Below are 25,953 nucleotides of genomic sequence, written 5' to 3' on the forward strand. Positions count from 1 at the left end.
ATGCCACTGGGTGCATGCACTGTCTGCTACAGAGCTTTATAAATACTTTTAACAACAGCAATAGTTAGTTAACAAGCTTGGAACTTTGTCACAATTAGTTTTATGACATACCCCGCAAAAGTCCCGACAAAGATAAGCCCTTTAGTCAAAATGTTGGCTAGCGGACAGAGGCTTCATCTTGTTCACTTTGTTTTGTGTTGCAATTTTAGCCAAAGTAAAATTTTGATGCAGTAGGCCTTTAACAAAGCTTTTACGTGTGTGCAAGGATATTTATATTTAAACACATGTCTGTTTTTGAGATGAAAAAAAAAATCTCGTTTCTTTAAAAGAATCATTGGTTGCTTAGAAGCTTTGCTGTTTTCAAAAATATAAAAGTACACGAAGAGACAACAAGTACATTTTCTTCAAAAAGCAAGCTAGGGTGGAAAGTAGGGGTGTGCAGGTATTTAAAGGAGTAGAGACATCAAATTTCTGGATGCACATCTTTTTTCTTTGGAGTGATGCGCTGGACAATGGTGTACACAGGTCGCGTAGAATTCACCTACAGCAGCTGAATAATATGTAACTGAATTTTTTTCTCGTGTGATTTCAGTTTCAAAACCCAACGGTGGCTGCGATGTACATGACATGTGCAGATCACGTGAGGCATGGAAAAGCTGCACGATAATCGCTGCTTGTAGATTATTTGGTACTCCCCAACTTTTGAGCAGGTTTGCGTTAAGAGTTGATGTGAATTGAAACGAAGAAAGCAGCAACTTTACTGAAGTTTTTGAATGCCTTGTGTGGCCTGAATGCGTCTTGTATGTCAAAGCAGTTGTTTGGCTGTCAAAACCGAAACCAAAGCAGCGCGAGAGAAAAGAATTCAATTATAAATTATTTACCGCTCGTTGGCAAAGACCACGTGGCTTCCTATGTTTTCAAATGCGTTGTGCATCATTCTGAAGGAGGAAACACACCTAAAATTTGCTGTCTCTCCTCCTTTAGATTTTCAAATATGATATGAAGGAAAAATGCCTCCGAATATCGAAATGAATGTCGAATATCTGTTCAGTATTAAAGAAATTTCAGAAAAAGATACAGTAGACCCCCCCTGTTACGTTCCTCACTGCTGCATTTTCCCGGCTGTTACGTCGTTTTCGTCCGGTCCTGGCATAGCTCCCATAGGATCCAATGTATTGGGTTACCCCGCTGTTACGTTGTAGCTGTGAAAACGTTCCCGCATGATACGTCGCAACCTGGCACCCCGAACCCGGCCGGGCAACGCGCGCCAACCGCCATTTTGACGAGTCTTGGCCAGGCTTGGCTACGGAATTGGCTACAACACCATGGCCTCCGAGATCACCCCCTTGCACGCGCGTGGGTAATCTCGGAGGCCATAAAAAGCCGCAGGCGAGTTGGAGAGATTGCCACTAGATGGCCACTGCCTCGTCAGCCGAAGCGAGTAAAACCCGCGGGCCCGCAGCAATCCAGTCTTTGTTTGTGCGGTTCAACCCATCCGCGTCGTCCGTGTCCTTCCGTCAACAGCTACGCTGCCCACGCCTCGTCAGGCCTCGCTAATCCAGTCTTATTTGTTTGTGCGGTTCAACCCATCCGAGTCGTCCGTGTCCTCCCGTCAACACCTACGCTGCCTACGCCTCGTCGGGCCTCGCTAACACCGCGAGCGATTTGTCGTCCTTTGATGGCGTCGCGCAAGCGCAAGGCGCTTTCCTTTGAGGAAAAGCTGGATGTTCTCAACGCAGTCAACAGGCAGCCAGCGCGGAAAAGAGTCGACATCGCCAAGGATCTTGGTCTGCCACCCTCGACGCTTAACAGCATCGTCTCGAAGCGTGCCGAGATACAAGGGAATGCCGCTTCAGCGTGGACTGCAGTGAGCGCGTCAACTGCACAGCACTGCTTCGCGCGGTGTGGCTTTCGCATGGACGGCGGAGAGGAAACTGCCACGGAAGCTGAAGAGACGGAAGCAGCCTCTCATGATCAAGAGCTGAGTGAAGCTTTGAATGCGCTGGGTGCCACGGGAGTCACGTATGACGGCTACGTCGCCGTGGATGCTGCTGTCGTGACGTCCGAGTGTCAGAGTATCGCCGAGATCGTTGCAGACTCGGTTGTGAGTGGAGCCTCAGACTGTGATGACGACGAGGAGCACGAGCCGCATGATTCCGGGGAGTTGGCGGACCCGAGCTTTGGAGAAGCCGTCGCGGCTCTGGACCTCCTCCGCAGGTACGTCACACCTCAAAGAGACGCTGAGAGCAATGCGGCTTTCCAGGCCATCGAGAAACGTGTGGTGTTTTCCAGCGAGCGGAAAAAACGGCAATCTACCATTCTCGATTTTTTTAAGGCCTAAGCTCACTTGATGTCGAAATAAATTGTTTCAAGGCAAAGCTGCACTGTTTTCATTAATTTTCGGACCTTTCCTCACTGTTGCGTTTTTTTTTCGTGGTCCGGTGAAAAACGTATTAACGGGGTTCCACTGTATATGGTCCAATAGGGTAGCAATTTGGGCCTGTTGGTAGGCCATGATGAAGTGTTGGTAGCGCGAAGACACAAGGACGCAGCAGAGAAGTGGACGGGACGAGCGCGCGAAGACACAAGGACGCAGCAGTGAAGTGGACGGGACGAGCGCTCGTCCACTTCACTGCTGTGTCCTTATGTCTTCGTGTTACCAACACTTCATCAGAAAAAGATATTTGGCAAATGCTGGCATCTTTTTTTTTTATATAGAGCATGGTATTTGCAGCTGAAATTAAACAAAACTAGACCGACACAGTACCATAAAAAAATAATTTAGGGACTGATGAGGAGGAAATGTGACATTATTTTTCTTTCACTTGCCAATCTATTTCAATTCCTATTTTTTTCTTCTTGCATTTCCAGCAGATATGGCTTCTTTTATTCATTTCTGCTGGGTCATCCTTAGTCTGGTTTCCTCTTCCTTACAAGTGGAGAGGGGGATTTCCCTCTCCACCTACCAGGGTTGGCAGGTGGAGGCTTCACAAGGACAGGGGCTGGCACTGGACAGTTTTTGCCTTCATGACCCTCCCAATTCTGTCGCATTAAAACAAATGACATGCACAAAAATGCATGCTTCTCGACTGCACTGAATAACAGTGTGCAACCTGCAGTGTGGTGGTGCAAAACGAAGAGCAAAATGAAATCCATAAACCAAGGTGACTGGCAACTAAAAATCACATGACTGGTAATAAGACCTCATTAATTTGGATTTCAAGGGACTGGAAGAAATGCCCGAACCATCCAAAGGTCAAGTTATTAAATGCCTTCCGCGCACTGTTTCAGAAAAATATGCAAAAATATGGTGAAGTCTTCTAAAGAGGCTTCATTACACAAACAGCAAAAAGCCCATGACGAGTGCGTCCTGTCAGAAAACACTGCACAATGCACATTCCCCTCGCTTTATATCCACCCAGCACACTCACTCAGATTCGGCCGCGAGCAGCATCTCGATGGTGCGGCCTGCGCTGTTCTGCAGCAAGGTCAGCTGGAACAGGTGGTGACAGCAGTCAGGCAGACGCGGCGGCAACGCAGGTGGCTCCGCGCATGCCTGCACCATGTTGCGGGGGCAGTGGTCGAGCACCACGTAGTAGTCGTCTCCTTTGCGGCGCGTCACCAGCAGCAAGTCCGTGAAGAGGAACAAGTGCAGCGAGTGGCGCGCACAGCGCACCAGGCGGCCCCAGGTTCGCCGGCGGCTGTCCAGCGACACCCGAACCAGGGGGCCCCGCTTGACCAGCCAGCGGCTGGATGAGATGAGGGGCACGGCCCGGCACTCACGGAACTCAAGCGCACGGGACAGGTGCAGCATCTCCTCCATGCGAGCCATCTTGCGTGCACCCTCATTGCAGTCGGCTACCACCTGCAAGGGAAAGCTTTGTCACTACGAGGGCACTGTGCTGCAGAAAAAGGTGCAAAGCTCTGCAAAGCCGTGCGTGTAAAAACACTGTCTGTGACAACGCAGGTTGTACAAGATTACATCAGTGCAAGTGACACAGGGCAGAGGCGAGAACTCCACAGTCAAAAAGACGCATGGATGCTAGCAGAGATAACAACGCAACACAGTCCATTCCTGGAGTATTCCGATACCAACTGCACTACAAGCACTAATCAAGGCGCAGGCATGCCTGTAGAAGACTTCATGGTCAACTGCACAGAGTTATAGCTGCAAACTGACACAACTGTCATGGAGCATATTGACAAGGTGAGCTCTTCGTCTCTGTGCTGTTCTCGAGCACGCATCTCCTCGAGGCGAGGGAGCTGAAATAAACGGCTGAGCAGCCAACATTCAGTCGTTTGCCTCACCGAGCTGTGTGGTTCTGCTTCGTGTGGGTCTTCTGGTCCTTCCGTGACAATATCAAAACGTCTCACTCGCTTCTAGCTCGGCCAACACTGACACAAGTGACCAGAGAATCCATTATTATCAGAATTGCTGCACAACCAACACCTGGCAAGTAGCCATTCAAAATTTATTTAACGTGAAGCGTCCAGTTATTTGAGAGAAGTGAACTCGCGTTATTTTTAACTCGCTTAGTGCAGTGCAGCACACTGTTGGCAAAACACAACAAAGCAGCTTAGAATTAAAACAGCCCAAGAGCTGTGGAGCCTAGCCTTGACCCAGTGTTCATGATGAAACGTGGCCAGCCATTAGCTCACATGTATCAGTTTCTGGTGGATGTAGTGTTCACCTGAATATCATCCAAAGAGTTGTATTTTTTACTGTGCCAGCACTAGCGCTTCCACTCTGCCAAAAAGCTGTTTTCTGTTTGTCTTTTAATTAATGATTTGTTGCGAGAGTTTCTTTGGGAAGAACAACCTAGGTCTCACTAGCCCTACCAACGGCAGCACCTGCGATTACAGGGCAGTGGCGCATCATGTAATTGCTGCACCACTGCACCAGGAGTGGTACGAGGACTCCCAGGGATCTCTGAATGTAGATATTGGCCAATTCTATGGCAGTACAAGTCTAAAATGATGCAATACCACACAAACTTACATCACACGATATATTAACCAAGGTAAGCCAGTTCAAATTAAGCGAAACCATAGAGGGTCAAGCTGAGCCATTCAAAACCAGGCCCAACTGTGCTAGCACACGATAATTCGTGATTAGCCCCAAGCTAAACTATTCGTTGTTGTTTTTTTTCGAAGAAAATAACTCGCAACACAAACACAAATCTGGGGACACTTTTCGAGAGAAAACTTGGGGGGGGGGTCCTGGTATGGATGTCTGAAGCCCAAGTGGAGCTGTGCCACAGATATGGCTTACCTTCAAAAATATAGCGCAACTCAAGATGAGGACAGCAGATGAAGACAGAGCACAGAATTGCCAACTTTCAGTAATTAATTTGCAGGATTAAAGAGATGCAGGTGACAGATAAAGGTGGGAGCTGATGGATAACACGTGCATGTCAAAGACTTGAATGCCCCCTCTGTCCTAAAGAGCTCCAATATTTTCTTGCAACTGCACCTGGTTGAGTGCGCCGAGGGCGTCTCTTGCAGCAGCGCTGTTGGGCACGTGCCGTAGCAGGGCGTCCACCAGCAGGGGCAGCCTGGTGACACGCTGCATGGGCAGCAGCAGGAATGAGTGCAGCCGCAGGCCCTGGCACTGCAAGGCAGCCTCGAGCTCGCGCAGCTGCGTTGCCACGTCGGGCCGCGACACGCTCAGCTCCTGGAGTAGCTTCTCCTGGTGGCCCTGGTGTGAGCAGTAGCGCACATAGGCTGCGCCATGCCGCGACACGTGCTCGCGCAGCACGCTGCACACCCTCAGCTCGCTCAGCAGCGGGACCTCATTGTCCCAGGCCCCCTCGAGGCGCGCCAGGAGGCCCTCACTGGCCTCCCGCAGTGGGGGGAGCCCTCCAAACAGAGCGTCCCACTCGCGTGGCACAAGCACGCCACGCAGCCCCGGGGCAAAGTGGTCGCACAGGAGGCGCAGGCTGCGCTGGTATGACGCCTCAGAGGTGAGCACCTCGTAAAGGGCTTCTTGGTGGCGCTGCTCAGCATCCGTTAGCCGCTCCAGCACGCCGCTCTCTCGGACCTGCATGGGGGAGACCACATCATTTGCACCGACAACAAAAGGGGTGCTACCTTGCCACCCCTTGGGGCTGCAAGTTGGGTTCCAATGCTGGACCCCCTGCACAACAGCCACAGTCCTTGCACAACCAGTTTCCAAAAAAGTAGCACATGCATCAGCCTTTGAAAATCAATGAAAATTGATATTCACACGAATTTTTGCAGCTGCCACAACAAAACTGCCTGCTTATGACAAATGGCTCTCGTTTCTCATTGGCTGCTATGCCCCACTGACTGCCTTCACTAAACAAGCTTGCATTCCCACCGAGTTCGCACATAGCTCAGGTTACCTTACAGTTGTCACCATTGACGTTTCTCATTTCCTGCTTACCTACTGGTGACATGCTGCGACAGTAAGCTTCAAGTCTGCGCTCCATATCCGGATCATTGTCTTGCTTCTATTGTGTACAGCAGGCTGGCATTTACCAACAACCAGTGTCAGGGCAATTAGTGCCCCTTAATTGCACGCAGCTCAGCTTCTGTCACATTGGAACACAAGGGTGTAGTGGTTGATGCAGACAGGCTTCAAATGCGTCCACACAGGCATATTTTCACCACCTCCACATCACACACATGCTCTGGTGTCGCTTAGCTCTGTTTTTCTCCTGAATTTTTGTCCCAGTTGACCCAAAAGACGCAGGTTTGACGCCGGGCAGTCCCTGCCGCAGCGGTCACATTTGCATGGAGGCAAAATGCTGGCGTATGTACTATGCGATGTCAGTGCATGTGGTTAAAATTTCCAGAGCTCTCCACTATGGCGTCCCTTTAGGACGTTAAACCAACTACCCCCCCCCCCCCCCCCCCAACCTAAAATTTCCCTCTCCTATTCGATCCTTGCCTACCCCAAAATAGTCACATGGTGCAAAATCAGCTTATATTTGTTGCAAGTGTGCAAAATAACTGTCAAATGCCTTCCCTGGTTAACCTAGAAAGGTGTCTTATGCTCCTGTAATCGCAAGTTTACACACCCTGTTCGGCTAGTGTACAGTAGTGGTGCAAAACAATGTGATCAAGCTGCCTGCTCATTAATGCTGACTGTACTGTTCACACCGGTTACTCTCCTGAGCTACTTGTGCACAGTGAGAAACACTATAACACCACTTGTGTGGTCCGAGTACCATTTTTAGACGGAAGGACTCAAGTGCCTGGCAGTGCAGTTGCCAAACTAATTTTTTAATTCAGTGGAGGGAACTGCCACCCATGAAAAATTGTGCCGAAAAAAAAAAATACTGACTTTGTTTGTCTAACTCCTAATAGCTCATGATCCTAAAGGCCACAGCAGGTTTTTGTACATCCTGCCACTTGTGTGCAAACGAATCACTCTGAACCTCCACATGTGCTGTGCCATCATCAAACAAGGTCAGTGCTTTTGTGAGCCCAGCATTGGATAGGTGCCAGAGATGGGCAAATCTGAAAGAAAGCATGCTGCACGCATGTTGACAAACGACAATATGCCTCGAGAACAAAGTGAGCGAGGTGTACACACATTGCAAGTGCCGAGAATACGTGTGAAATCAGTAAGGAAAAACACGACCAAGAAAGAGACCTGATGGCAAAAAGCCATCTCTCTGGTGACAAAGGCATGGATGGCACTAAATGCTGGCTTTTGACTGATACTTGTACAGTGAAGGCTGGCTGCATGGCCCACACTCTTGGAGTTGCATGTTCAGCGTCTGGATACAAAACCACAGCTCCCCCTAGCAACCACTCAGGAAGGATGACGGCACACTGCATAGTGCTGTTTGTTTGGTCATGCTCAAAACCACCAGCACACGGCTCTGTCATTTTGTTTGTGACGTAAGACGTGACCAGATTTATCTCAAATGATCACAGCTGCGTGCAACTGAGTTGCTTCCACATTGTGATTGTTGTAGTTGCTTGTGGCACGCTAACTCAAATGTTCCTTGCCAGCTTTAAACTTAGCGTGGTTGATAGTGGCAGGGATTCTGTCCTTGGACAAATGCCAGCTTTAAACTCAGCGTGGTTGATAGTGGCGGGGATTCTGTCCTTGGACGACTGCTGAGCACGCTTGTTGCCATCGCCGGGTTGTTGTCTGAGTGCAAGCAAGTGCAATAAAGTTCATTTCAGTGCTACATCAGTCTACTCATCTGTTATTCGTTGCTGTCACTGTCATGTGACAACAGCACCAGTTGAACCACTGTCGCTGCTGGATGCAGACGGAAGAGTCAGAGTAGAAGGAACCAAAGAACAGATGCTAAGACATGTGGCACAGTCACTATACATGTGGAAGCAATGACTGACTGCATCCTCCTTTCCCCAACCCTTCTCTCTGGAAGCACTCAATGCATCTCACGTGCCATTTAAGTGAGGTGTGACGGCACTCCCATTTGAACGTTAGTGCACAATGTTCTCCTTTCCCAGCCACAAGTTTCCCGTGGCAATCTGGCAACAGCTATGCCCCTTTCAAATCCCGGCCGCGGCAGTCGAATTTTGATGGAGGCGAAATTCTAGAGGCCCATGTACTATGCAATGTCAGTGCACGCTGTAAAGAATCCCAGGCAGTCGAAATTTCCGGAGCCCTTCACTTCCCTCATAGCCTGAGTTGCTTTGGGACGTTAAACCCTCATAAGCCAAACCAAACCCTCCAAATCTGGCAGTCTCATTGTGGATATGAGGCACACATTTCTAGAGGCTGCAGGGTGGAGGGAAATGGTGCAGGAGTGCAGTCCACATGAGAGCTTCTTTTGTTCTCCCTCACAAGGGAGGTTCCACACCTGTTGCCAAAGTGGGCCAACAGAGTTCCCAGAGCAACTGCTGCAGGTCATCCCACGTATCAACTAGGGGGCCTTTAGACAGAACACAATGCTTCCATCAAGACCAAGCTCTCCAAGGACATCGTGAGCTACCGAAATAGCAGAGACCAGCTTAGTTTGGGGGAAAGCCAAAAACCATAAACAACAACACTTTAGTTGGAAAAGTGCAGTGCACCCCTAAAAAGAAGGGTGGCGCAAGGAACCAGACAGGTTAATTCTGCACAAGATGCATTGTACTGATGAGACAATAAATGTAAGGGGTGGCTGCAGAAGGTAATACGGCCTAAAATGCCCTGCACACCACAGGAATGCACCAACACACGGAAGGCCAAGGAAAAAAATGCTTTTGCAAACACCCACGAAGGTAAAGCACTGCACTACTCAGGATGAGCCAGCACTGCCTAACATAAAAAGCCTCCAGCACACTTGTTCCCTCGTGACCACCCAGCTTGATGTTTCAGCCGCCTCCACACAAACACTTGTACAACCACTCGTTTAGGCTTGTGTGCTCAAGCTGTCATAGCTCGCGCTTTGGAGCTCCAGCTCTCTTGATTTCTCCACCGTGCAGTGTACCTGTGGCAATGCAGACTACAGCATAGGGCTCAGTGGCACAACAAATGGGATCTCATTTACGGAGCAATGACAAAGCCAGGAGCACATGCTGTTGAAGCTTGACGAGTTAAAACCACTGATAGAAGAAAGCCTGCCTCAACTTGTTGTATAGTCATTATACTTCTCCCGACCTGGTATCCAACCTGAAAACTTGATCGCCAGATTCTATACGAGCCTCACGTTATAAGCATAGCTTTAGCCTTAAACCTATTTTTGCACGCACCAATATGAGTAGTTTTCATTTTTTCCAAGGACAGTTTCCGAATGAACCACTCTACCTAACCATTCTCGCTTTTCTCATCCTCCTCGATGGATGCGTTGTTAGCTCGGCAGCTGTTTGCTGTAGTCTCACTGCATTCTTCAATCTTATTATTGTAGTACGAATCTGTCATACTACTCTACTGTCCAATGCCATGACCAGTGGCATTCCCCTACGCATTTTCGCTCTCCTGCCTTGACAGACAACACTCCTGCAGTATCTCATAAATAAATAAAAATAAATCAGCCTTCCGATTCCAGTGAAGCAGTTTAGAGAGGCAGCCCCTGTGTTCCCTGTCGGGTAGCCAGAAGCTGAGAACTTGAAAATGCAGGGGGAACAAAAGATCCCACTACCACGACAGGAAAGTTGCACTGCTTTTGGACTGCTACAGATTGGGCAGTGTGTGCTCCACTGTGCACAGGTGTTGAGAAAAAAAGGACATTAATAATTATAAATAAATCAGGCACTCAGCACGTCATTAGATTTATTCCACGAGTGACACAAGCTGCGCATTTACTGCCACTGCCATGCAAGCTCGTACATGTTGGGCAGACAGGACAATGAGTAAACACATGGCTGAAAGAAAACGAGTTCAGTGTGTTCCGTGAACATTGGTCCGGGTTGTAAAAAGTTTTCAAGCTCAAACTACTGGCCTGTAGTGCTTAAACACTGACCTTGAGGTAGCTTATGAGGAAAAATTGAAACTTGGTTTTTGAGGAAAGGAAATGGTGCAGTATCTGTCTCGCATATCTCAAGGACACCTGAACCCCACTACAAGCACAGCAGCACTCAGCACCACCATAAGGGAATGGATAAAGAAGGGACTGAGAGAAGAAAGGAAGAAATAGGTGCCATAGTGGAGGGCTCCTGAATAATTGCGACCACCTGGGGATCTTTAAAGTGCACTGACATTGCACAGCACACACTTTCGCCTCCACGCGGCCGCCGTGGCTTGGTTCAAACCTGGGAACTCCGGCTCACTAGCTGAGTGCCCTAACCACTCTGTCTCCACAGTGGGTAGGTTATGAGGGTCTATGTTTTTTTTAAATAATTTATCATTGGCACTTGTCTAGATTGTTCAGAATCAACAAAAAACTGCGTTTGGCTGCAGCAGAATTTTCGTTGAGGTGAGTAATGCAGTCGATTTGAGAGGCTGCGCCATCTGGGAAACTGCAAGACGTACCCCCACTCAGAACAGGGACACCGATTGCCTTGCAGTTCGCCAGATGATGCAGCCTCCCAAATCGACTGGATTGCTCGCCTGAATAAAAATTCTGCTGCAGATGACAGCAGTTCACCGCAAATACTGGACAGTCCAGACAAGTTTTGATGTTAAATTACTTATAAAGAAACATGGACCTCATAGGCTACCTTGAGGTTGGTGCTGAAGCCGAAATTGGCCTGTGGTTTGATTTAGGACGGTAAATTTTTTAAAAACTGGACCGGTATATGCAGAGCACACTCTACTCCCTCAAGAGCCTCCTGCAATCGCAACTAGATATACTCTGCATTGACTGTGGGTGTGCTGTACACCGGAAAGGATCGTCTGTGCTGTCTGGTCTAAGCATGACGACCTCAAGCAGCAGATGCTTCCATGGTACAGGAGAGAAAGGCATTGCAGGGGAACAGCGCAACAGTGGTGGGACGTCGACAGGACAAGCGCCTGCCACTGCTACACTGTTCCTCTACAATGAATGCATACCATTTTGCCCAAATTTCAGCTTTATTCAAGGTGTCAGCCAGCCTTCTCTTACAGAGCAGAATTAGACAGCTGAAGCCACTGTAGGCAAGCTTTCTTTTGTTGTTTTCTTCCATTGTCATTTCACTGAGTCCACAGGTGTACATGTGCCAAGCACTGATGCATGTGCATGGCTGCATTCAGGTGAAAACAGTCACAGCAGCCCCATGGCCATTTTGGTTTCCAATTATACTTTTATAAGTGATAGGCAAATGTTTCAACGCAAAAGAATGAACCTCAGTTTAGCAAGAAGCCTTACAGTTTTGTGGAAACTTCAATTGATATCTCACAAGAGGTCACAAATGTCCATTTTGCATTTGTGCAAAGTTGCAAGGTTAAAGCTGTTCGGAACATGTCAACTTTCCTTAAACATCTAGTAAACACATGCAAACTTTTCCATCTGGTTTGGCAGAAACCATTTTTTTTGTGCCTGTGAGGAAATAATTGCGAGCATTGCTGGAAAATCTACGGTGGAGTGATATGGTTACAGCTCTCTGGGGCACAGCGGCCATGGCCGGTGCATGACAGGGATACTTGCAGGAATCAACTGGGATGCTATTGCCACTCTCGAAGCATCACTGCAAAGCACAGTCTTCCACAAGTTCCTCTACACAAGACTGATGCTGACGGAACAAATAACAGTACGTCTAAGTCTTCAATCATACATTGCGAATAACACACTTGCTTTGTCTATGACTGCATTGCTCGCACATGAGCAAGTATATGTGTTTGCCACATGTGCTTGGTTTTACGATGCCACCATGCCCCGTGTGCAAATGTCAGGACAGTATCATTTTATGCATCTTTTTTGCATCAGACGCCCATATAAGTCTATGGCATCAGGCCATCACTATTTCGGATGCTACGGGTATCGCAATGGTCAATTTGAACGGGCTCCCGAACCAAGGCCATGTGCAGGTATGCAGACTACGGGAAGCGATCGTGAAAAGAGTCCTCATGAATCCAGAAGTACAGCTGCAGAGTACTGCACACCTCTGGTGTGCACATAGCTACAGGCGTGATAAAAAACTGGTGACCCCATTTCCAAGAACAGTCTGATCATATAATGATATAATTTCAGTATGCCACCATACTTTCTGTTTCGCTTTTCTGAGCTTCGCGCCTGCCCACACTGACGGCTGCGGTAGCTGCAGCTATGGGCCGCGCATCAGTTAGCCAACCGAGCACAACTGCACGTGGTTTGGACGCCGACTCGCGCCGCTGCATGGTCCCCTCACTTCCGTGCACGTGATTCTTCGATGTAAGTGCTAGCGCCAAAACTGCACATTTGTCGCGTGCCGTCCGTCCACCGTTTGTGCAGTGAAGTCGACTCATACGCGACGCGTGCTTGTCGGAGGGCTCCACCGCTACCGCGTCGTACTGTGAAGGGTGCCATGGGGGCCCTATCGTTTTGGAGCTGTTCGGCTTCGACGCTCCCGGCAGTATGCACGCAATAAAGCACTGATGTAAATGTGGAAAACAGCCACTGTCGCGCTGGGCCCATCTCAATAGCAGATGACCACTGTGCAGTCTTTCATCAAAAAAAATTTATCACAATGAAAGCGGTTTTTGTCAGTTTTTCTGGGGTCTTTCAATAATTCGAACTTCGGATAATTTGAACTTTTTTTCCAGTCCCTTGAAGTTTGAATTAACGAGCTTTTACTTTATAATGACATGAAAAGATCAAAGCAGGCCACACTATAATAATTTAAAATGTTGGTACCATTATGTACTTAAAGGAGTATAGACGCCTAATTTTGGTGGCATGTTTTCTTCTCTACAATGATGCGGAAGACACTACTACATAGGAATCACCATGTGACATTTGACTACGACTACTAAATAATTTATAATCTAATTTTTTCTGTCATGCTGTTTCGGTTTCAACAGCCGAACAATGGCTGTGACGTCAAAGTGTGCTTTTGTGCCATGTGAGTCATGGAAAAACGTCCATATAATCGCTGCTTCACTGTTTTAATTTACTGCAGTGCAGAAGGCAGCCTTCCTCAAGAACCGGAATGACAACGAATGTGGAAGCAGTGATTATATTGCAGTTTTTTCATGTTTCATGTGACCTGTAAGCACACGTTGACGTCACAGTCCTCAGTCGACTGTTGAAACCGAAACAGCACGACAAAGAAATGTTATTATAAATTATTTAGCGGTCGTAAGAGAATGCCAGGTGGTAATCCATGTATACTAATGCCTTACGCATCATTACAAGCAAGAAAAAACGCACCCAAAAGTTAGATGTCTATACTCCTTTAAGGCACTGCTTCCCGTAGCCTGATGCCGATGTCAGTACTAACTAGTCCTCAAAGTGTCTTGTGATGTTATTTGGAGCTTTCGCAGTGACCAACTAAAAGCCCGTGCAATACCTTTCATGGCACTCGTCAGCGGAAGCAGGCACAAGATATGCTGTGTCCTTTATGTGTGAGCACTGGCTGTTGAACAACTAGCTCTCATAAAGCACGGATAATGCCCCACATGTTGCAAGCCAATCCTGCTTCATTGGCACTCTTAAGGCAAGCCAAGTGAATGTGCCTACTTTTTCAAGGATCACTATACTCCATCTCACAAGCTGTTTGCAGCACTGTGAAAGGTAGAGCTCTCTTGTCCAATCAGGGCCAAGGAAGACAACAAATAGTCCCCCAAATATTTGAGCAGTGCTGCAACTATTTTTCAAACAATTATTGCAGTAATTGAAAAGGTAGTTCAGGATGATATGAAAGTGAAGGCAGTATTTCATTCACTGCTTAAATTAGCACAGAAAGTCCGAATGACACAGCAGTGTGGAGGCCTGCTGCAAAGTGGTGCATTGCCATTCATAAACATGGCATCTTTCGAGTCGGCCAAATCTCCTGCACGCATGAGCTGGAGATGGTGCTTCTTCCTTCCAAAGGATGGAGCCACCAGTCGCAGGGTGAGGGGCATGGTGGAACACATTTTGCAGTGCATGCTGTTCTGACTGATTCACATTACCGCAGCACTGCAAATGACTTGTGAGATGGATTATAAGTTATTCATAACTTATTCCAATACACAAAACAGGAAACAAGACTGCTGTTACTAACCAGACCCGTCTCCATCACCTGTGCGGCGTATAAAGTCCTCGAACACATCATCCTAAAACACATAACAGTGTTTCTTGAAAATGAAAGCATATTATCCCCATTTCAGCATGGCTTCTGCCAAGGCCCTTCTACAGTATAGCACTTATTAGAATTAGTCAACAACTTATCATCCCACAGCATAGACACACAAAAACAAACCCATTTAACACTAGTAGATTTTTCGAAGGCATTTGACCGTGTTACGCACATTAAACTAATTAATAAACTAGAATCGACTCTACGTCATGGCTGCATAGTTAATTATATTAGCAACTACTTATCAGAGAGAACACAATTGTTGAAGTTAATTATCAAACCTCTCATATAGTAAATGTTGTGCCAGGTGTACTCCAGGGTTGCGGCGTGGCGCCTGTTCTTTTCCTAATTTTGATAAATGATCTAGCGACTAATATGAACATTAATATACAACTGTTTGCAGGTGACTGCATAATTTATCGAGAAATTAATACAACAGAGGATCATGAAGCCCAGAACAATGCACTAAAAACTAACAAAATGGTGCACCGAATGGCAGATGACACTTAATGCTACTAAATCTGCTATGACAGTTTTTAGGAAGAAGCATAACTCCTACTTTCAGTACTCTATAAATGACGCACCACTTACTGCAGTAACTGAACATAATAGGTATCTTGGCGTACTAATAGCCCATGACCTCAGGTGGAGTGGTCATATGGATGGAATCGCCTCAACAGCTCCAAAACGACTCTTTTTTTACTAGGCAACGTGTCGGATTAGCCCCTTTTCAAACTAAACTATTAGCCTACAATGCTTTAGTTAGATCTCTGCTTGAATATGTTAATGTCGTTTCGTTTCCTTATACAAATCAAGATATAACCAAACTTGAAGCAGTTCAGAGAAAAGTAGTCAGATTAATATTTAACAAATACAAAATAACTGATTCGCCTACTGAAATAATGAGAGCAGTACGAATCAACTCATTGCAGACTGGTGCTAAACTCGTGCGGCTTAAACTTATGTTTCAACTAATTAATCCACATCTAGAACTGGACACTACTAAATACTTATCCCTGTCCGAAGAAATATCAACACATCATAAACATGCATTAACACATCACAAACATGTTATATAATTAAGTGAGTACCATTTTCATACCGACTGCTTCAAATACTCATTTTTCTCACTAGCAATTAGAGAATGGAACAGCCTTAATCCATCCATTACTAACAGCTCATCACTGAAAAAATTTAGTACTGCTGTTGACACCATGTGGCAGTATTAACATCCTATTGCTTCTGTTCTGTTGTTATACCCATGGTTACATAGTTTTTTTTTCTTATGTTGAAACTTCTTATTTCACCTATGCAGTGTTACAAAAACAACTACATATACTATGTCAACGCCTTTGCAGTGTACGTTCATAATATTTCTTGTTTACTTCTTGTCTGTATACTCTAAAAGGTCTAAAAGCTAAACAAAAACGCTAACATCGCATGGGAAATGTAGCTAATAAGTGGCAACACTCGTCAATGTTTGTTGCTACAAACAGAGAAGAAAGCAGAACACAATATGAAACCGCAGAAAACACACAACAATATAACTGGAAACTTGCAAATTAAAGGAGTTAGTTAGAAGAAAGAAACTTCTATGTGTTATAACGCAAGCATAGGTTTTTCTTGAATACTTCGATATTGTTTGTAAGCACTAGCGTGGCAGGCAGACGATTCCACTCTGTTGCTGTTTTAGAAATGAATGAATATTGATAGGATGTAGTGCAGAAGTGGGGGATGCCTACTTTGCATGGATTATCGATGCGCAACGATACATATGTGGGTGATGTGATCAGTGCAATTCTTAGAATTGGATTGGTGCGGTAAATTTTAAAGAAAAGGCACAAACGGGAAATTTTTCTGTGCAGCGACAAGGGTGCAATGGATAAAGTTTCTTTCATGAGTGTTACGCTTTGTAAACAACCACAGTCACCAAGAACATAACGTGCGGAGCGATTTTGGACTGCTTTAAGGGCATTGGTTAACCCATCGGTATGTGGGTCCCATACTGATGAGGCGTATTTGAGTTCAGAGCGAACAAGTGTTTTATAAAGAATTAGTTTCACAGATGATGGTGCCATAGAAAAATTGCGTTTAATATAGCCTAGCATGCGGTTAGCGTTTGCAATAATAGAAATAATGTGTTCATTCCAGGTCCGGTTTGATGTCAGAATAACGCCGAGGTACTTATATGATCTTACTGATGTTAGTGGAGCATGATTAAGGCAGTAAGAGGGAGGGCATATAATTTCGCGGTGCAAAAAACACATTAGTTTACATTTTGTCATGTTAAGTGCCATATTCCACGTCAAGCACCAATCGGAAATAACATTAAGATCACCTTGAAGTACAGCTATATCGTTAGTAGTCCTTATTGCCCGGTTGATGACACAATCATCTGCAAAAAGTCTGACTGAAGATTGTTTGGTAGATCGTTGATGTAGATGAGAAATAAAGGAGGGCCGAGCACGGACCCCTGTGGGACACCTGAGGTTACAGACGTGATGACGACATATAACCATTAGTGCGCACGAACTGGGAGCGGTTAGTTAAAAAATATTCAATCCAGGCTAGTACACTCTGGTAAATATTTAGTTTACTCAATTTATAAAGAAGTCTGTGGGACACTTTATTAAAAGCTCGCCGAAAATCCAAATATATGCAATCAATTTTGAACCCCTCATCAAGTAAATAATGAATCTTGGTTGTAAATGCAACTAATCGAGTTACGCAAGAGAAATGTTGTCTAAAACCTTGCTGAGAGGAAGAAAAAAATGACTGATTCTAGAAAGCTTGCTAAGTGAGAGCAGATGACGTGTTCCATGATTTTGCATGATATAGAAGTTAAAGATATTGGTCGATAGTTGCCATGTGTTTATCACCGGATTTATGGAGTGGAACAATGCTCCCAATCTTCCAGTCATCAGGCAACATCCCAAGCAGAAGTGACTGTTCAAATATCTTGGATAATGCACTTTGCTACTGATATTGTCTGGGCCACAGGAAGAAGAAAATTTTAAGCGGTCTATTACATTCAACAAACCATCAGAGTCAAATATTATTGCAACCATCAGAAATTTAGAAGCACTGTTGTTGTAGATGGGAAAAGGGGAACTAGGGTCATAAGAAAAGGCTTCGGCGAAGGTCTCATTTAGAATGTTGGCGCACTCATTGGTAGACACAGTTTTGGACTGTGAGTCGAGGAGTGACATTGCCGTGTTGTGTGGTTCCTTGATAATGCTCCAGAATAATTTTTTTGGGATTGTTTGACAGAGTCGATGGCAGTGTTACGTTAAATAATTTTTGTTTTGCCTCCTTCAGTGCTTTCTTATAAGTACAGGTGGCTGTCTTTAGAGCCGACCAGAGCTCCTGCCTTTTGGAATATTTTGCTTTTGAGAAGAGTCTTCTCTTTCTGTTTGCGAGACGTTTCAATGTCTGGTTGTACCATGGGGCGTGCCGGTTAGTCACTATAGTTCTACGAGGAATGTGTAGGTTTACTAGCTCAAGAAGCTTATTTTTTAACATCATCCAGTTCTCATAAATCGATCGCTCTTCAAATTTGTCAATAAAAGGGCCAAGAAAAACTTTGAGAGCATGGTTAATTGCAGAAAAATTAGCCTAGAATAATTGTAGATTGTCTTCTTTTTGTTTCGCGATGTAGCTGCTGGGAGGTTTAAAGGGACACTGAGGAGAAATTGAAGTTGGCTTGTATCGATAGAATACCAGCTCCTGATCACAAAACGCCGCTCTTACTGAAAACAAAGCTCTTGTAAGGTAGAAAATAGCAAGAACCAAAATACAGGTATCGCCGCCACAGGTCAAACTCGCAAGTACAAGCGTGGTGACGTCGTAGGACAAGAGACGCCACCTTGGAGGAATTTTCCTTCCTACATGTGGCGGGAATCTCTGAGGCTGACAAAGGAAGATTGCGCGGTTCAATATTGAAGTAAATTTTGTTTTAAAACCGATAGTGCACTTTTATCACATAAAGAAGGCAGACAAAAGGCAACCTGAATGTTGGAAGCAAAGAAAACCGATGCTTGGCGGCACCACAGGCGGCCAGTAGAGTTTTGTTTTGTTGAAGCGCTTCGCGTATATAAGCTTTGCGTGCCCCGTGGTTTTGTTTTTGACGCTCCTCGATTTACAAGCGCCGAACAACAAGAGGAACTCGAAGTGCCGGTTCAAGTGCTAGTTAACCTTTGAAGGAGCCTGTTAAGGCTTGTCAGATGATCGCCATGGTCGATGAAAAACTATGATGGCACGATGGTCGGTAATCGTACAAGGCAGCACTTGTGTCATCGCATGCTCGCCAGGCGAAACATTCCCGGCTGTGCCGGTCAACTTCAAACTACTTAACGGAAATCGTTTATTAGGGACGGGAGACAAGGTACAAGGCAGTTCAGAAAAATTGCTGATGGCCTAGCTCTGTTAGGCCAGGATATACGTAGCGAAAGCACGGAGATTTCTGCATAAGAGTGCATTCACTAGATGCGCCTTTATTGTTAATTGCTGCTTGAGCCGTTGTGGCGGAGTGGTAGCGTATCCGCCTCAAACATCACAGGCCCTGGTTCGATTCCAAACCTCGGCATAGGATTTTTTTTTTATTTAGTGTGTGGGCGGGGGGGGGGGGGTTTCAGTGGCTCCCATAGATGCCGCCACTGAATACGTTGGTTAGCGGTTAAGCGCAGGCTCTGTTAAGGCGCGTTTATGCTCCGGCGTAACACGCGCGCTGCACGGCGCCGTCACGTCGGCCAAAGCGCGACCCTACACTGCGCTTGACCGCCGACGCGTTCGGCAGCTTCGGCGCACTCTGACCGCACTGGCAGGGATACTTTGAGCATGTCTATATTTCGCGCTGAGTGCGCCAGCCGCCGCCGGCCCGGCCAGACTGATTCGGCTCCGTGGCGAGGTGCGTGTTGTGACGTAATTCAATAACTTCGGCAGTTGGGCGGAACTGTTCTTTTCGAGCTCTCGGCTAATTTGATCCATTCACGGTACACATCTGAAGGTACATGCAAGTGGGCGAGAGAGGCCGATCCAGTGGACCCGTTGGATCTAGCGGAAGCCGTTGAAGCGTCGTGCGTCGGCTTTAGTTTCAAGACGCTCACTTTAAACGCGACCGCCCTTGAGCACCTATCCGTTTTTTGTGGCAATAAAATAATTAAATAACTTGGCCCTTGCAACCGTGGGCCTCGACGCCGCCTGCTGCCCCGTGCAACCGCGCCGTTCAAGGAATCCCAATCCGTTGGCCCCAAAGCCCCGGCCAGCCTCCGATGGGCGCAACGCGCCGACCTTGTCCCGGCGCCTCGCGACTCCCCGCACTGGGATTATGATATTTAGTTTGCAACGGCTGCTCACTGAGGAAGGGGGAAACGACCCGCCGGCGCCTAACCTAGCCATGCTCCCTCAAAAGCATCGCACGCTCTGTGGGGCTGAGGTCGCTGAAATGCAGTCCGGAGATTTTGCGAGAACTACGTCGTCGGGTTCGAGAACGGGATCCATCGCAACGCTGGCAAGACGCCGGTGCAAACGTAAACAGAGCGACGGTAGCGACCCCCGATAGATGCCTTCAACGTGCGGCGGCGGTAGCTTTCATTTCGGCAGCTGCTAGACCGCACCGCTAGCCGCCAGAAATCATGGAGTCTCCGTTTACGTCACGTTTCACATCACTCCATCCTGTGACGTCATAAGAGTTCTCCGTGTCGTCATAAGAGTTGTCGAGTTTGAATCGGAGCGGCGGGAAAAACTTTTGCAACTTCGAATCCAAATTTCTTTGAAATAAATGCATCTTTCGCTGCCGGACAAGCGGCAACAAAGCCACGAAATGCCGAACTATCAGATTTTGCTAACGAAAAAAATTTGATAGGGTTCTCCTCAGTTTCCCTTTAATGTAACGTGCAACAACATATGGTCACTTATTCCAGGCATATACCTTATACTAGAAACTAGACCGGGAGCAGTGGTTAGCAACAGATCCAATATGTTGGAGCTGGAGCATGTCACCCTGGTTGATTCTGTAACTACTTGGACCAATGAAAAATTTGAACAAAGCATTGCAAAATTTGATGACTCGGATGACCCATTACTTTCAGTACTAGAACAGGACCTGTCAATATCAGAAAAATTGAAATCACCAAATACAAAAATTGGTAGATTAGGAAACGCGGTATAAATAGCATGTAAAATGTCATGAAGATCGTGGCAGAATCAAATGGGTGTATAGGGTGCGTGGTAGCAGGCGCAGATTATAAACTTTTGATGGTTGATTGATATCTGCATGCAAACAAATTCTAAAGAGGTGGCAACATTCACGTGAAAAGATTCTATGCATTCAGACACTGCTGGCTTCAGACACAGATACGCCACCACCACGACCTGAAGCGCGATCACAGCGAAATATCATGTGGTTTTTCTGTGGTGAAAAGAGCTCGTTGTCGTGTACAGAACTGTGCAGCCAATTTTCCGTCAGCACGATTATATCAGATTATGTAGTGTCAGATACACAAGACAAAGAAACACAATGTTAGTAAAAAGAATTGAGATATCTTTGGGCATTCGGTCAGCTATGCGGAAAGGCTAAATTGGGAACTGTTGATGACAACACATGCTCTATCTCCCGGACACAATCAGTGGTCGAGCAGTACACATAGCACTTACTGTTCAAAATAAGTTTATTATATCCTTTAGCTGATCCTTTAGCAAACTTGATAAGCTCCTTATGCGCATGCCTGGTAGATGGACAGAAATTTTCAGTAACTGAGATCTCTACCGAAATTCATTCAATTTTGACCCAGCATTGAAAACATATTCTTTCGTTTTATAACTTTCATATTATTTTCTTTTTGTTTTATTCTGAAGGTCAATACTTAAAGTTGGGCTAGTTGGTTAAGATCCATGCTAGCAGTGCACTAAGGACAAGGCACAAGAACAAGAGTCATGACAGGAACTTCTTGTTCTTGTGCCTCGTCCATAGCGCGCTGCTAGCATGGGTATTCTAAAGGTGTTGTTTCGATTGTTACAAATAAGAAGCGTCCACTGATTTTTGGCTACTGGATCCACAGATGGAAACCAACTCCTTCATATTTCTGAATGCAAGTATCTAGGTCTTCACAAACCTATCTGCGTTGGGACTATCATATTACCCACACTGCTAATAATGGCATGAAAAAATTACATTATTTGAAGCGATGTCTTCGTAACTCATTAAAGGATGTTAAGCTTATAGCATACAAGTCTCTCGTTTCGCCTCTTCTAGAATATGGTAACAAAATATGGGGTCCATTCACTTCTGTCAACATCAAGTGGAAAGGGTGCAAAAAAAAGTAAAGAATGATTCGCGAATGCGAAATCAAATGAAGAGCGTTAGCTAAGTTGTTTTCACCTACGCTTTCAACTATGCTTTACATAATTATTAACGATGATTATTAATGTGCACCTTCGTTATAGCCGAGGCTCAAATTCGTTACAACTGAATTTCACTCCCAGGTCCCAAATTCGAATACCAACGTGTACATCACGAAACGAGGATTTCTTTGCTACCACCCGCATCTCTCCGCACCACTGGTTCGCCCGCCACAGCCCTCCAAAGGCCACCCCCATTACGGTTTCGAGAAGCAAAGGTTGTCGGTACGAATCCTTTACACACACCAAGCTTCAACTCGACTAACAGCTTTGTGCGCCGAATCCAGCCGATTCGTTTGCCACCGCTCTGAACCCTCTGCACCAAACGGGTGGGCCACAATTTTATCATCACCAATGACAACTCAAAACGGCACCAGGCTCGGCACCTGCTCAGACAGTATATATAGCGGAATGGCAGCATTGGGGTTAAGCTGGCTGCCGTGCTGGCCCGACAAATGCGGACGCGGTCATGTGATGGGTCCATGATGCTGCAGCAATCTGATCACATGACCGGCCGCCATCTTGAAATCTCGGACGGAAAAGAAAAACTCCACTGCGAGTAGTAAGAGCTAATGCTTTTAGAAAGCCGTCAGGTTTATCTTTAATCAATATGGCATTATGTCAGTTACTAAACCCAGGAACACAGCAGGCTTGAAGTGAGATTGCACGCTTGCATTTCCTCTTTAAAGTTGTGAAAGGTAAACTAAAAAGCAACACTCATGAATATGTCAGTTTCTTCTGGCTATGCTACGAGATGCAGAAATCCTTTTATTTTGCTGCCTTTTCAACAAAAAAATGTTTTCAAATACTCGTTCTTTCCACGCTCGATAGTCGAGTGGAATGACCTGGACAGTATGTGGGTTGAAGTGGATGACATGGATAAATTTCAGGTGTTGATCGAACTTAGTATGTGAAGTCTGTTTCTTATCGTTTAATGTGTTTGAATGCTTTGTACTTCTACTGCTTAATATTTCATGTATAGTATCTTTTAAAATGTTGTAGTGTTTTTTTTTTTTCTCAACTGTGCACTATCTCGGTGTTTACTATGTTCACTAAGGTGGCAGACTGAGCATGTTGGTGATTCATAATGGAAATGTACAGCGCAAATACAGACGAGGACACAAGAAAGAATGACATGGAATACACGAGCGCTGTGTGTTCCATGTCATTCTTTCTTGTGTCCTTGTCTGTATTTGCGCTGTACATTTCCGTTTACTGATGTATTTCCCATCCTGCCACTGTGGTCCCTCCTTGGGACTACCAGTATTGGAAATAGATAAATAAATAAATAAGCAGCCACTCTCTCTCTCTCTCTTGTGCCCACCTGTGGCAGGTCCCGCCAGAGGGTGCGCAGTCCACTGGGCTCCTCCTCCCTGCCCTCTGCTGAGCCCCACTGACAAGACCGCTGCACCACAGCACGCTGGTAGAACTGGTACAGGGGCTCCTCCTCCAGCAGTCGCTCGCCCTCACTGCAAGCGGGGGATCCCCTCCCATGCAGGGTTCCTTTCTTTTTATTCAATGCCCTCTCAAAAGACTTGAAAGAAGAGAGGGAGCCCAGAACAGCACAGCTGTGCCAGGACAAATAAAAGTTGGCCGTATCAACAATGCGACGCGTTACGATCACAGAGAGACTGCTTGCACTGAAAACGGAGCTTTTATAAGAACTTAAAAGAACGTCTTCTTGGGCGAGTTGGTCACAATTCATCTTTGGTACAAGGCGCGAACTTCCTTGTGTTCTGTGTTCGCGCCTTGTACCAAAGATGTTTTATAAGAACAATAAACAAAATATGGGTGTCGCCATCAGTGGCCGATTTCGTACATAAAACGCCAGCATTAATACCGATTTTTAGGCAGATACCGCAGAGGCTACGGTACACTGCCATTACTTCTAAATGCTGGCAACCCACCCTTTTCGGTAAGCATGTGAGGAGCTTGAACTGACTGCTAGTTTAAAACCCTATTTTCTCGGTGATAAGTGGGTCTTTTGCTGCTAGACAAACGCCAACATAGCCACAAAAGGCCAACGAATAAATTTTTACCGACAACAACGATTGAATAGAATTGTCCGCCGTGCCAATTCAAGATAAAAGAAAAGGAGCCAAGTGCTAAAAAAAAATTGCTTCCCCTGGAATGTACTCTTGCCCAAACAGACCACTAGCTGCGTGTCCTTTATGACACGTCCTAAATAAGAATCAGCCATAATACCTTGTTTCTTGCATGTCAAAACTTTCCACTGGTTTCTCTGTGTCCACTGCAGGGGAAAGAAAGGCTCCTCCACTGACGGCTGTATGCCGGGTCAGCTGCTGTCACCCTGTGCACATTAGTCTCCAAACCTAACTCGCGCTCAGCCGCCCACTCCCTACATACCCCTTCTGTTGAAATCCACTTTGCTGCCCTAAGGCACCATCATTTACCTGTTACAAACATCATGCACCGTGCCCAAGTATACTTCATGCTTCAGCTTTGTTCCAGCCTGCTGCACTTTCCTCGCTTGAGTGCCAAACCCTTTCATCAGCCTCCAAGTTCTCACCACTTAGGTGAGTGGTGACCAGATACAAACATAATAATGAGTACCTGCATAGAAAGCTAGCGGACTCAAAGCTTAAGAAAGCCCAAACAATGGCAACATCAAACAGTCTGTGGGGCCACATGCTGCATTTCCTCCACAAGCCAACAAGTGTCACAGTGCCGCACAGGAACAATGGCAACCACTTGGGGGGGGGGGCACAAATACAATCCCTCTGGAAACCAAACTGATTGCCAAAGGGTAATTATGTGAGGGAATAAGTAAGAAACTTGTACAGGAAAACATCCTCTCGCATCCTTAGACTAACTCAGCCCCAGCACAGTTAGCACACTCAACTACCGAGCTGGAGGAGCTAGGCTCAATGTCGGCCAAGGTGACCACGCATTTTGATGGAGGCAAAGCACAAAAGTTGCCCATGTGTTGGCAAGGTCAGCGCATGTTTAAGAACCCCAGGTGGTCTAAATTAATCCACAGCCCCCCACTGTGGCATTGCCCATAGCCATGCGTTGCACTGGGATGTTAGAACCCACAATTTACAATTACAATTACCACTTACCTTTGTTCACCAGCCCGTGCCTGGACTCATCCAATCACTGAGGCATGGCAAGCTTCCTGTCGATATCCATAACCGGACTGAATAACAACTGGCAACTGAAGCTGTGTGCATACTCTTAATCTCGCCCATTCAACCACTGCGGTGGGACGATGAACAACCGCCTGGTCAATGCTGCCATGATACTGCCGCGAATATTTGCAGTGTTTGTTCGTTTTTCAAATCTGCCTCCACACCACCTTATCGCTTTCTTTGCGACGCAAGACGCGACTAGATTTATCTCGATTGATCGCAGCCAGGCAGAGCTGATTCTACGTTGTTCCGGAATGTTCTAGTAACTTTGCACGCTTTATCTCGAAAGTTTGCTATCAGCTTTAAATTGAGCACGGCCGACAGCGGCGGGCATTCTGTTCGACGACCGCCGAGCACGCTTGTCGCTTCGCCGCCGCCGAGTGATTGAGTCCATTTTGGGTGCAAGTCAGCCCAATAAACAGTTTTCTTTTAGAAGACCCTTTCGTCCGTCTTCATCGCTGCTTCGACTGCCGTCACCACGTGACATCTGGTGGAGGTGCGGGGTAGCCTTCCAGCCTTCGCTGCACAGACGCCGCACACAATGAGAACCTCGACGCAAACTGCCTTGAAAAAGACGCCGCCACCCAGAAGAGCTTCGACCACACGCCCCACCCGCGACTCGCTTACGCGACGAAGCCGTGACCCGACGCCGAGAGCGACATGCAATGCAAGAGCCAGGACCTCCGATTTAGAAGTGACTATCCACGGCCGGAAAGTTACCGCTCTAGTCGACACAGGAGCCGATTACTCAGTGATGAATGGAACATTCGCTGCGCAGCTGAGAAAAGTTACAACG

At 46.4% G+C, this 25,953-nt stretch overlaps 1 protein-coding gene across 5 annotated transcripts in view; it reads right to left on the reverse strand.

Annotated features, from left to right (window-relative positions):
* Exn (Ephexin) overlaps positions 1-25,953 on the reverse strand; it is a 140,938-nt gene that overhangs the window by 28,034 nt on the left and 86,951 nt on the right. For all 5 annotated transcript variants that reach the window (XM_077655704.1, XM_077655705.1, XM_077655702.1 and 2 more), the window contains 3 exons: positions 23,330-23,474; positions 5,474-6,040; positions 3,432-3,865 (listed from right to left, as the gene is read on the reverse strand). In XM_077655704.1, the coding sequence (XP_077511830.1) occupies positions 3,432-3,865; positions 5,474-6,040; positions 23,330-23,474 (1,146 nt within the window). The remainder of the gene's footprint in view (positions 1-3,431; positions 3,866-5,473; positions 6,041-23,329; positions 23,475-25,953) is intronic.

This window comes from Amblyomma americanum, chromosome 2 (genome assembly GCF_052857255.1).
Source record: "Amblyomma americanum isolate KBUSLIRL-KWMA chromosome 2, ASM5285725v1, whole genome shotgun sequence".
Taxonomy (NCBI): Eukaryota; Metazoa; Arthropoda; class Arachnida; order Ixodida; family Ixodidae; genus Amblyomma; species Amblyomma americanum.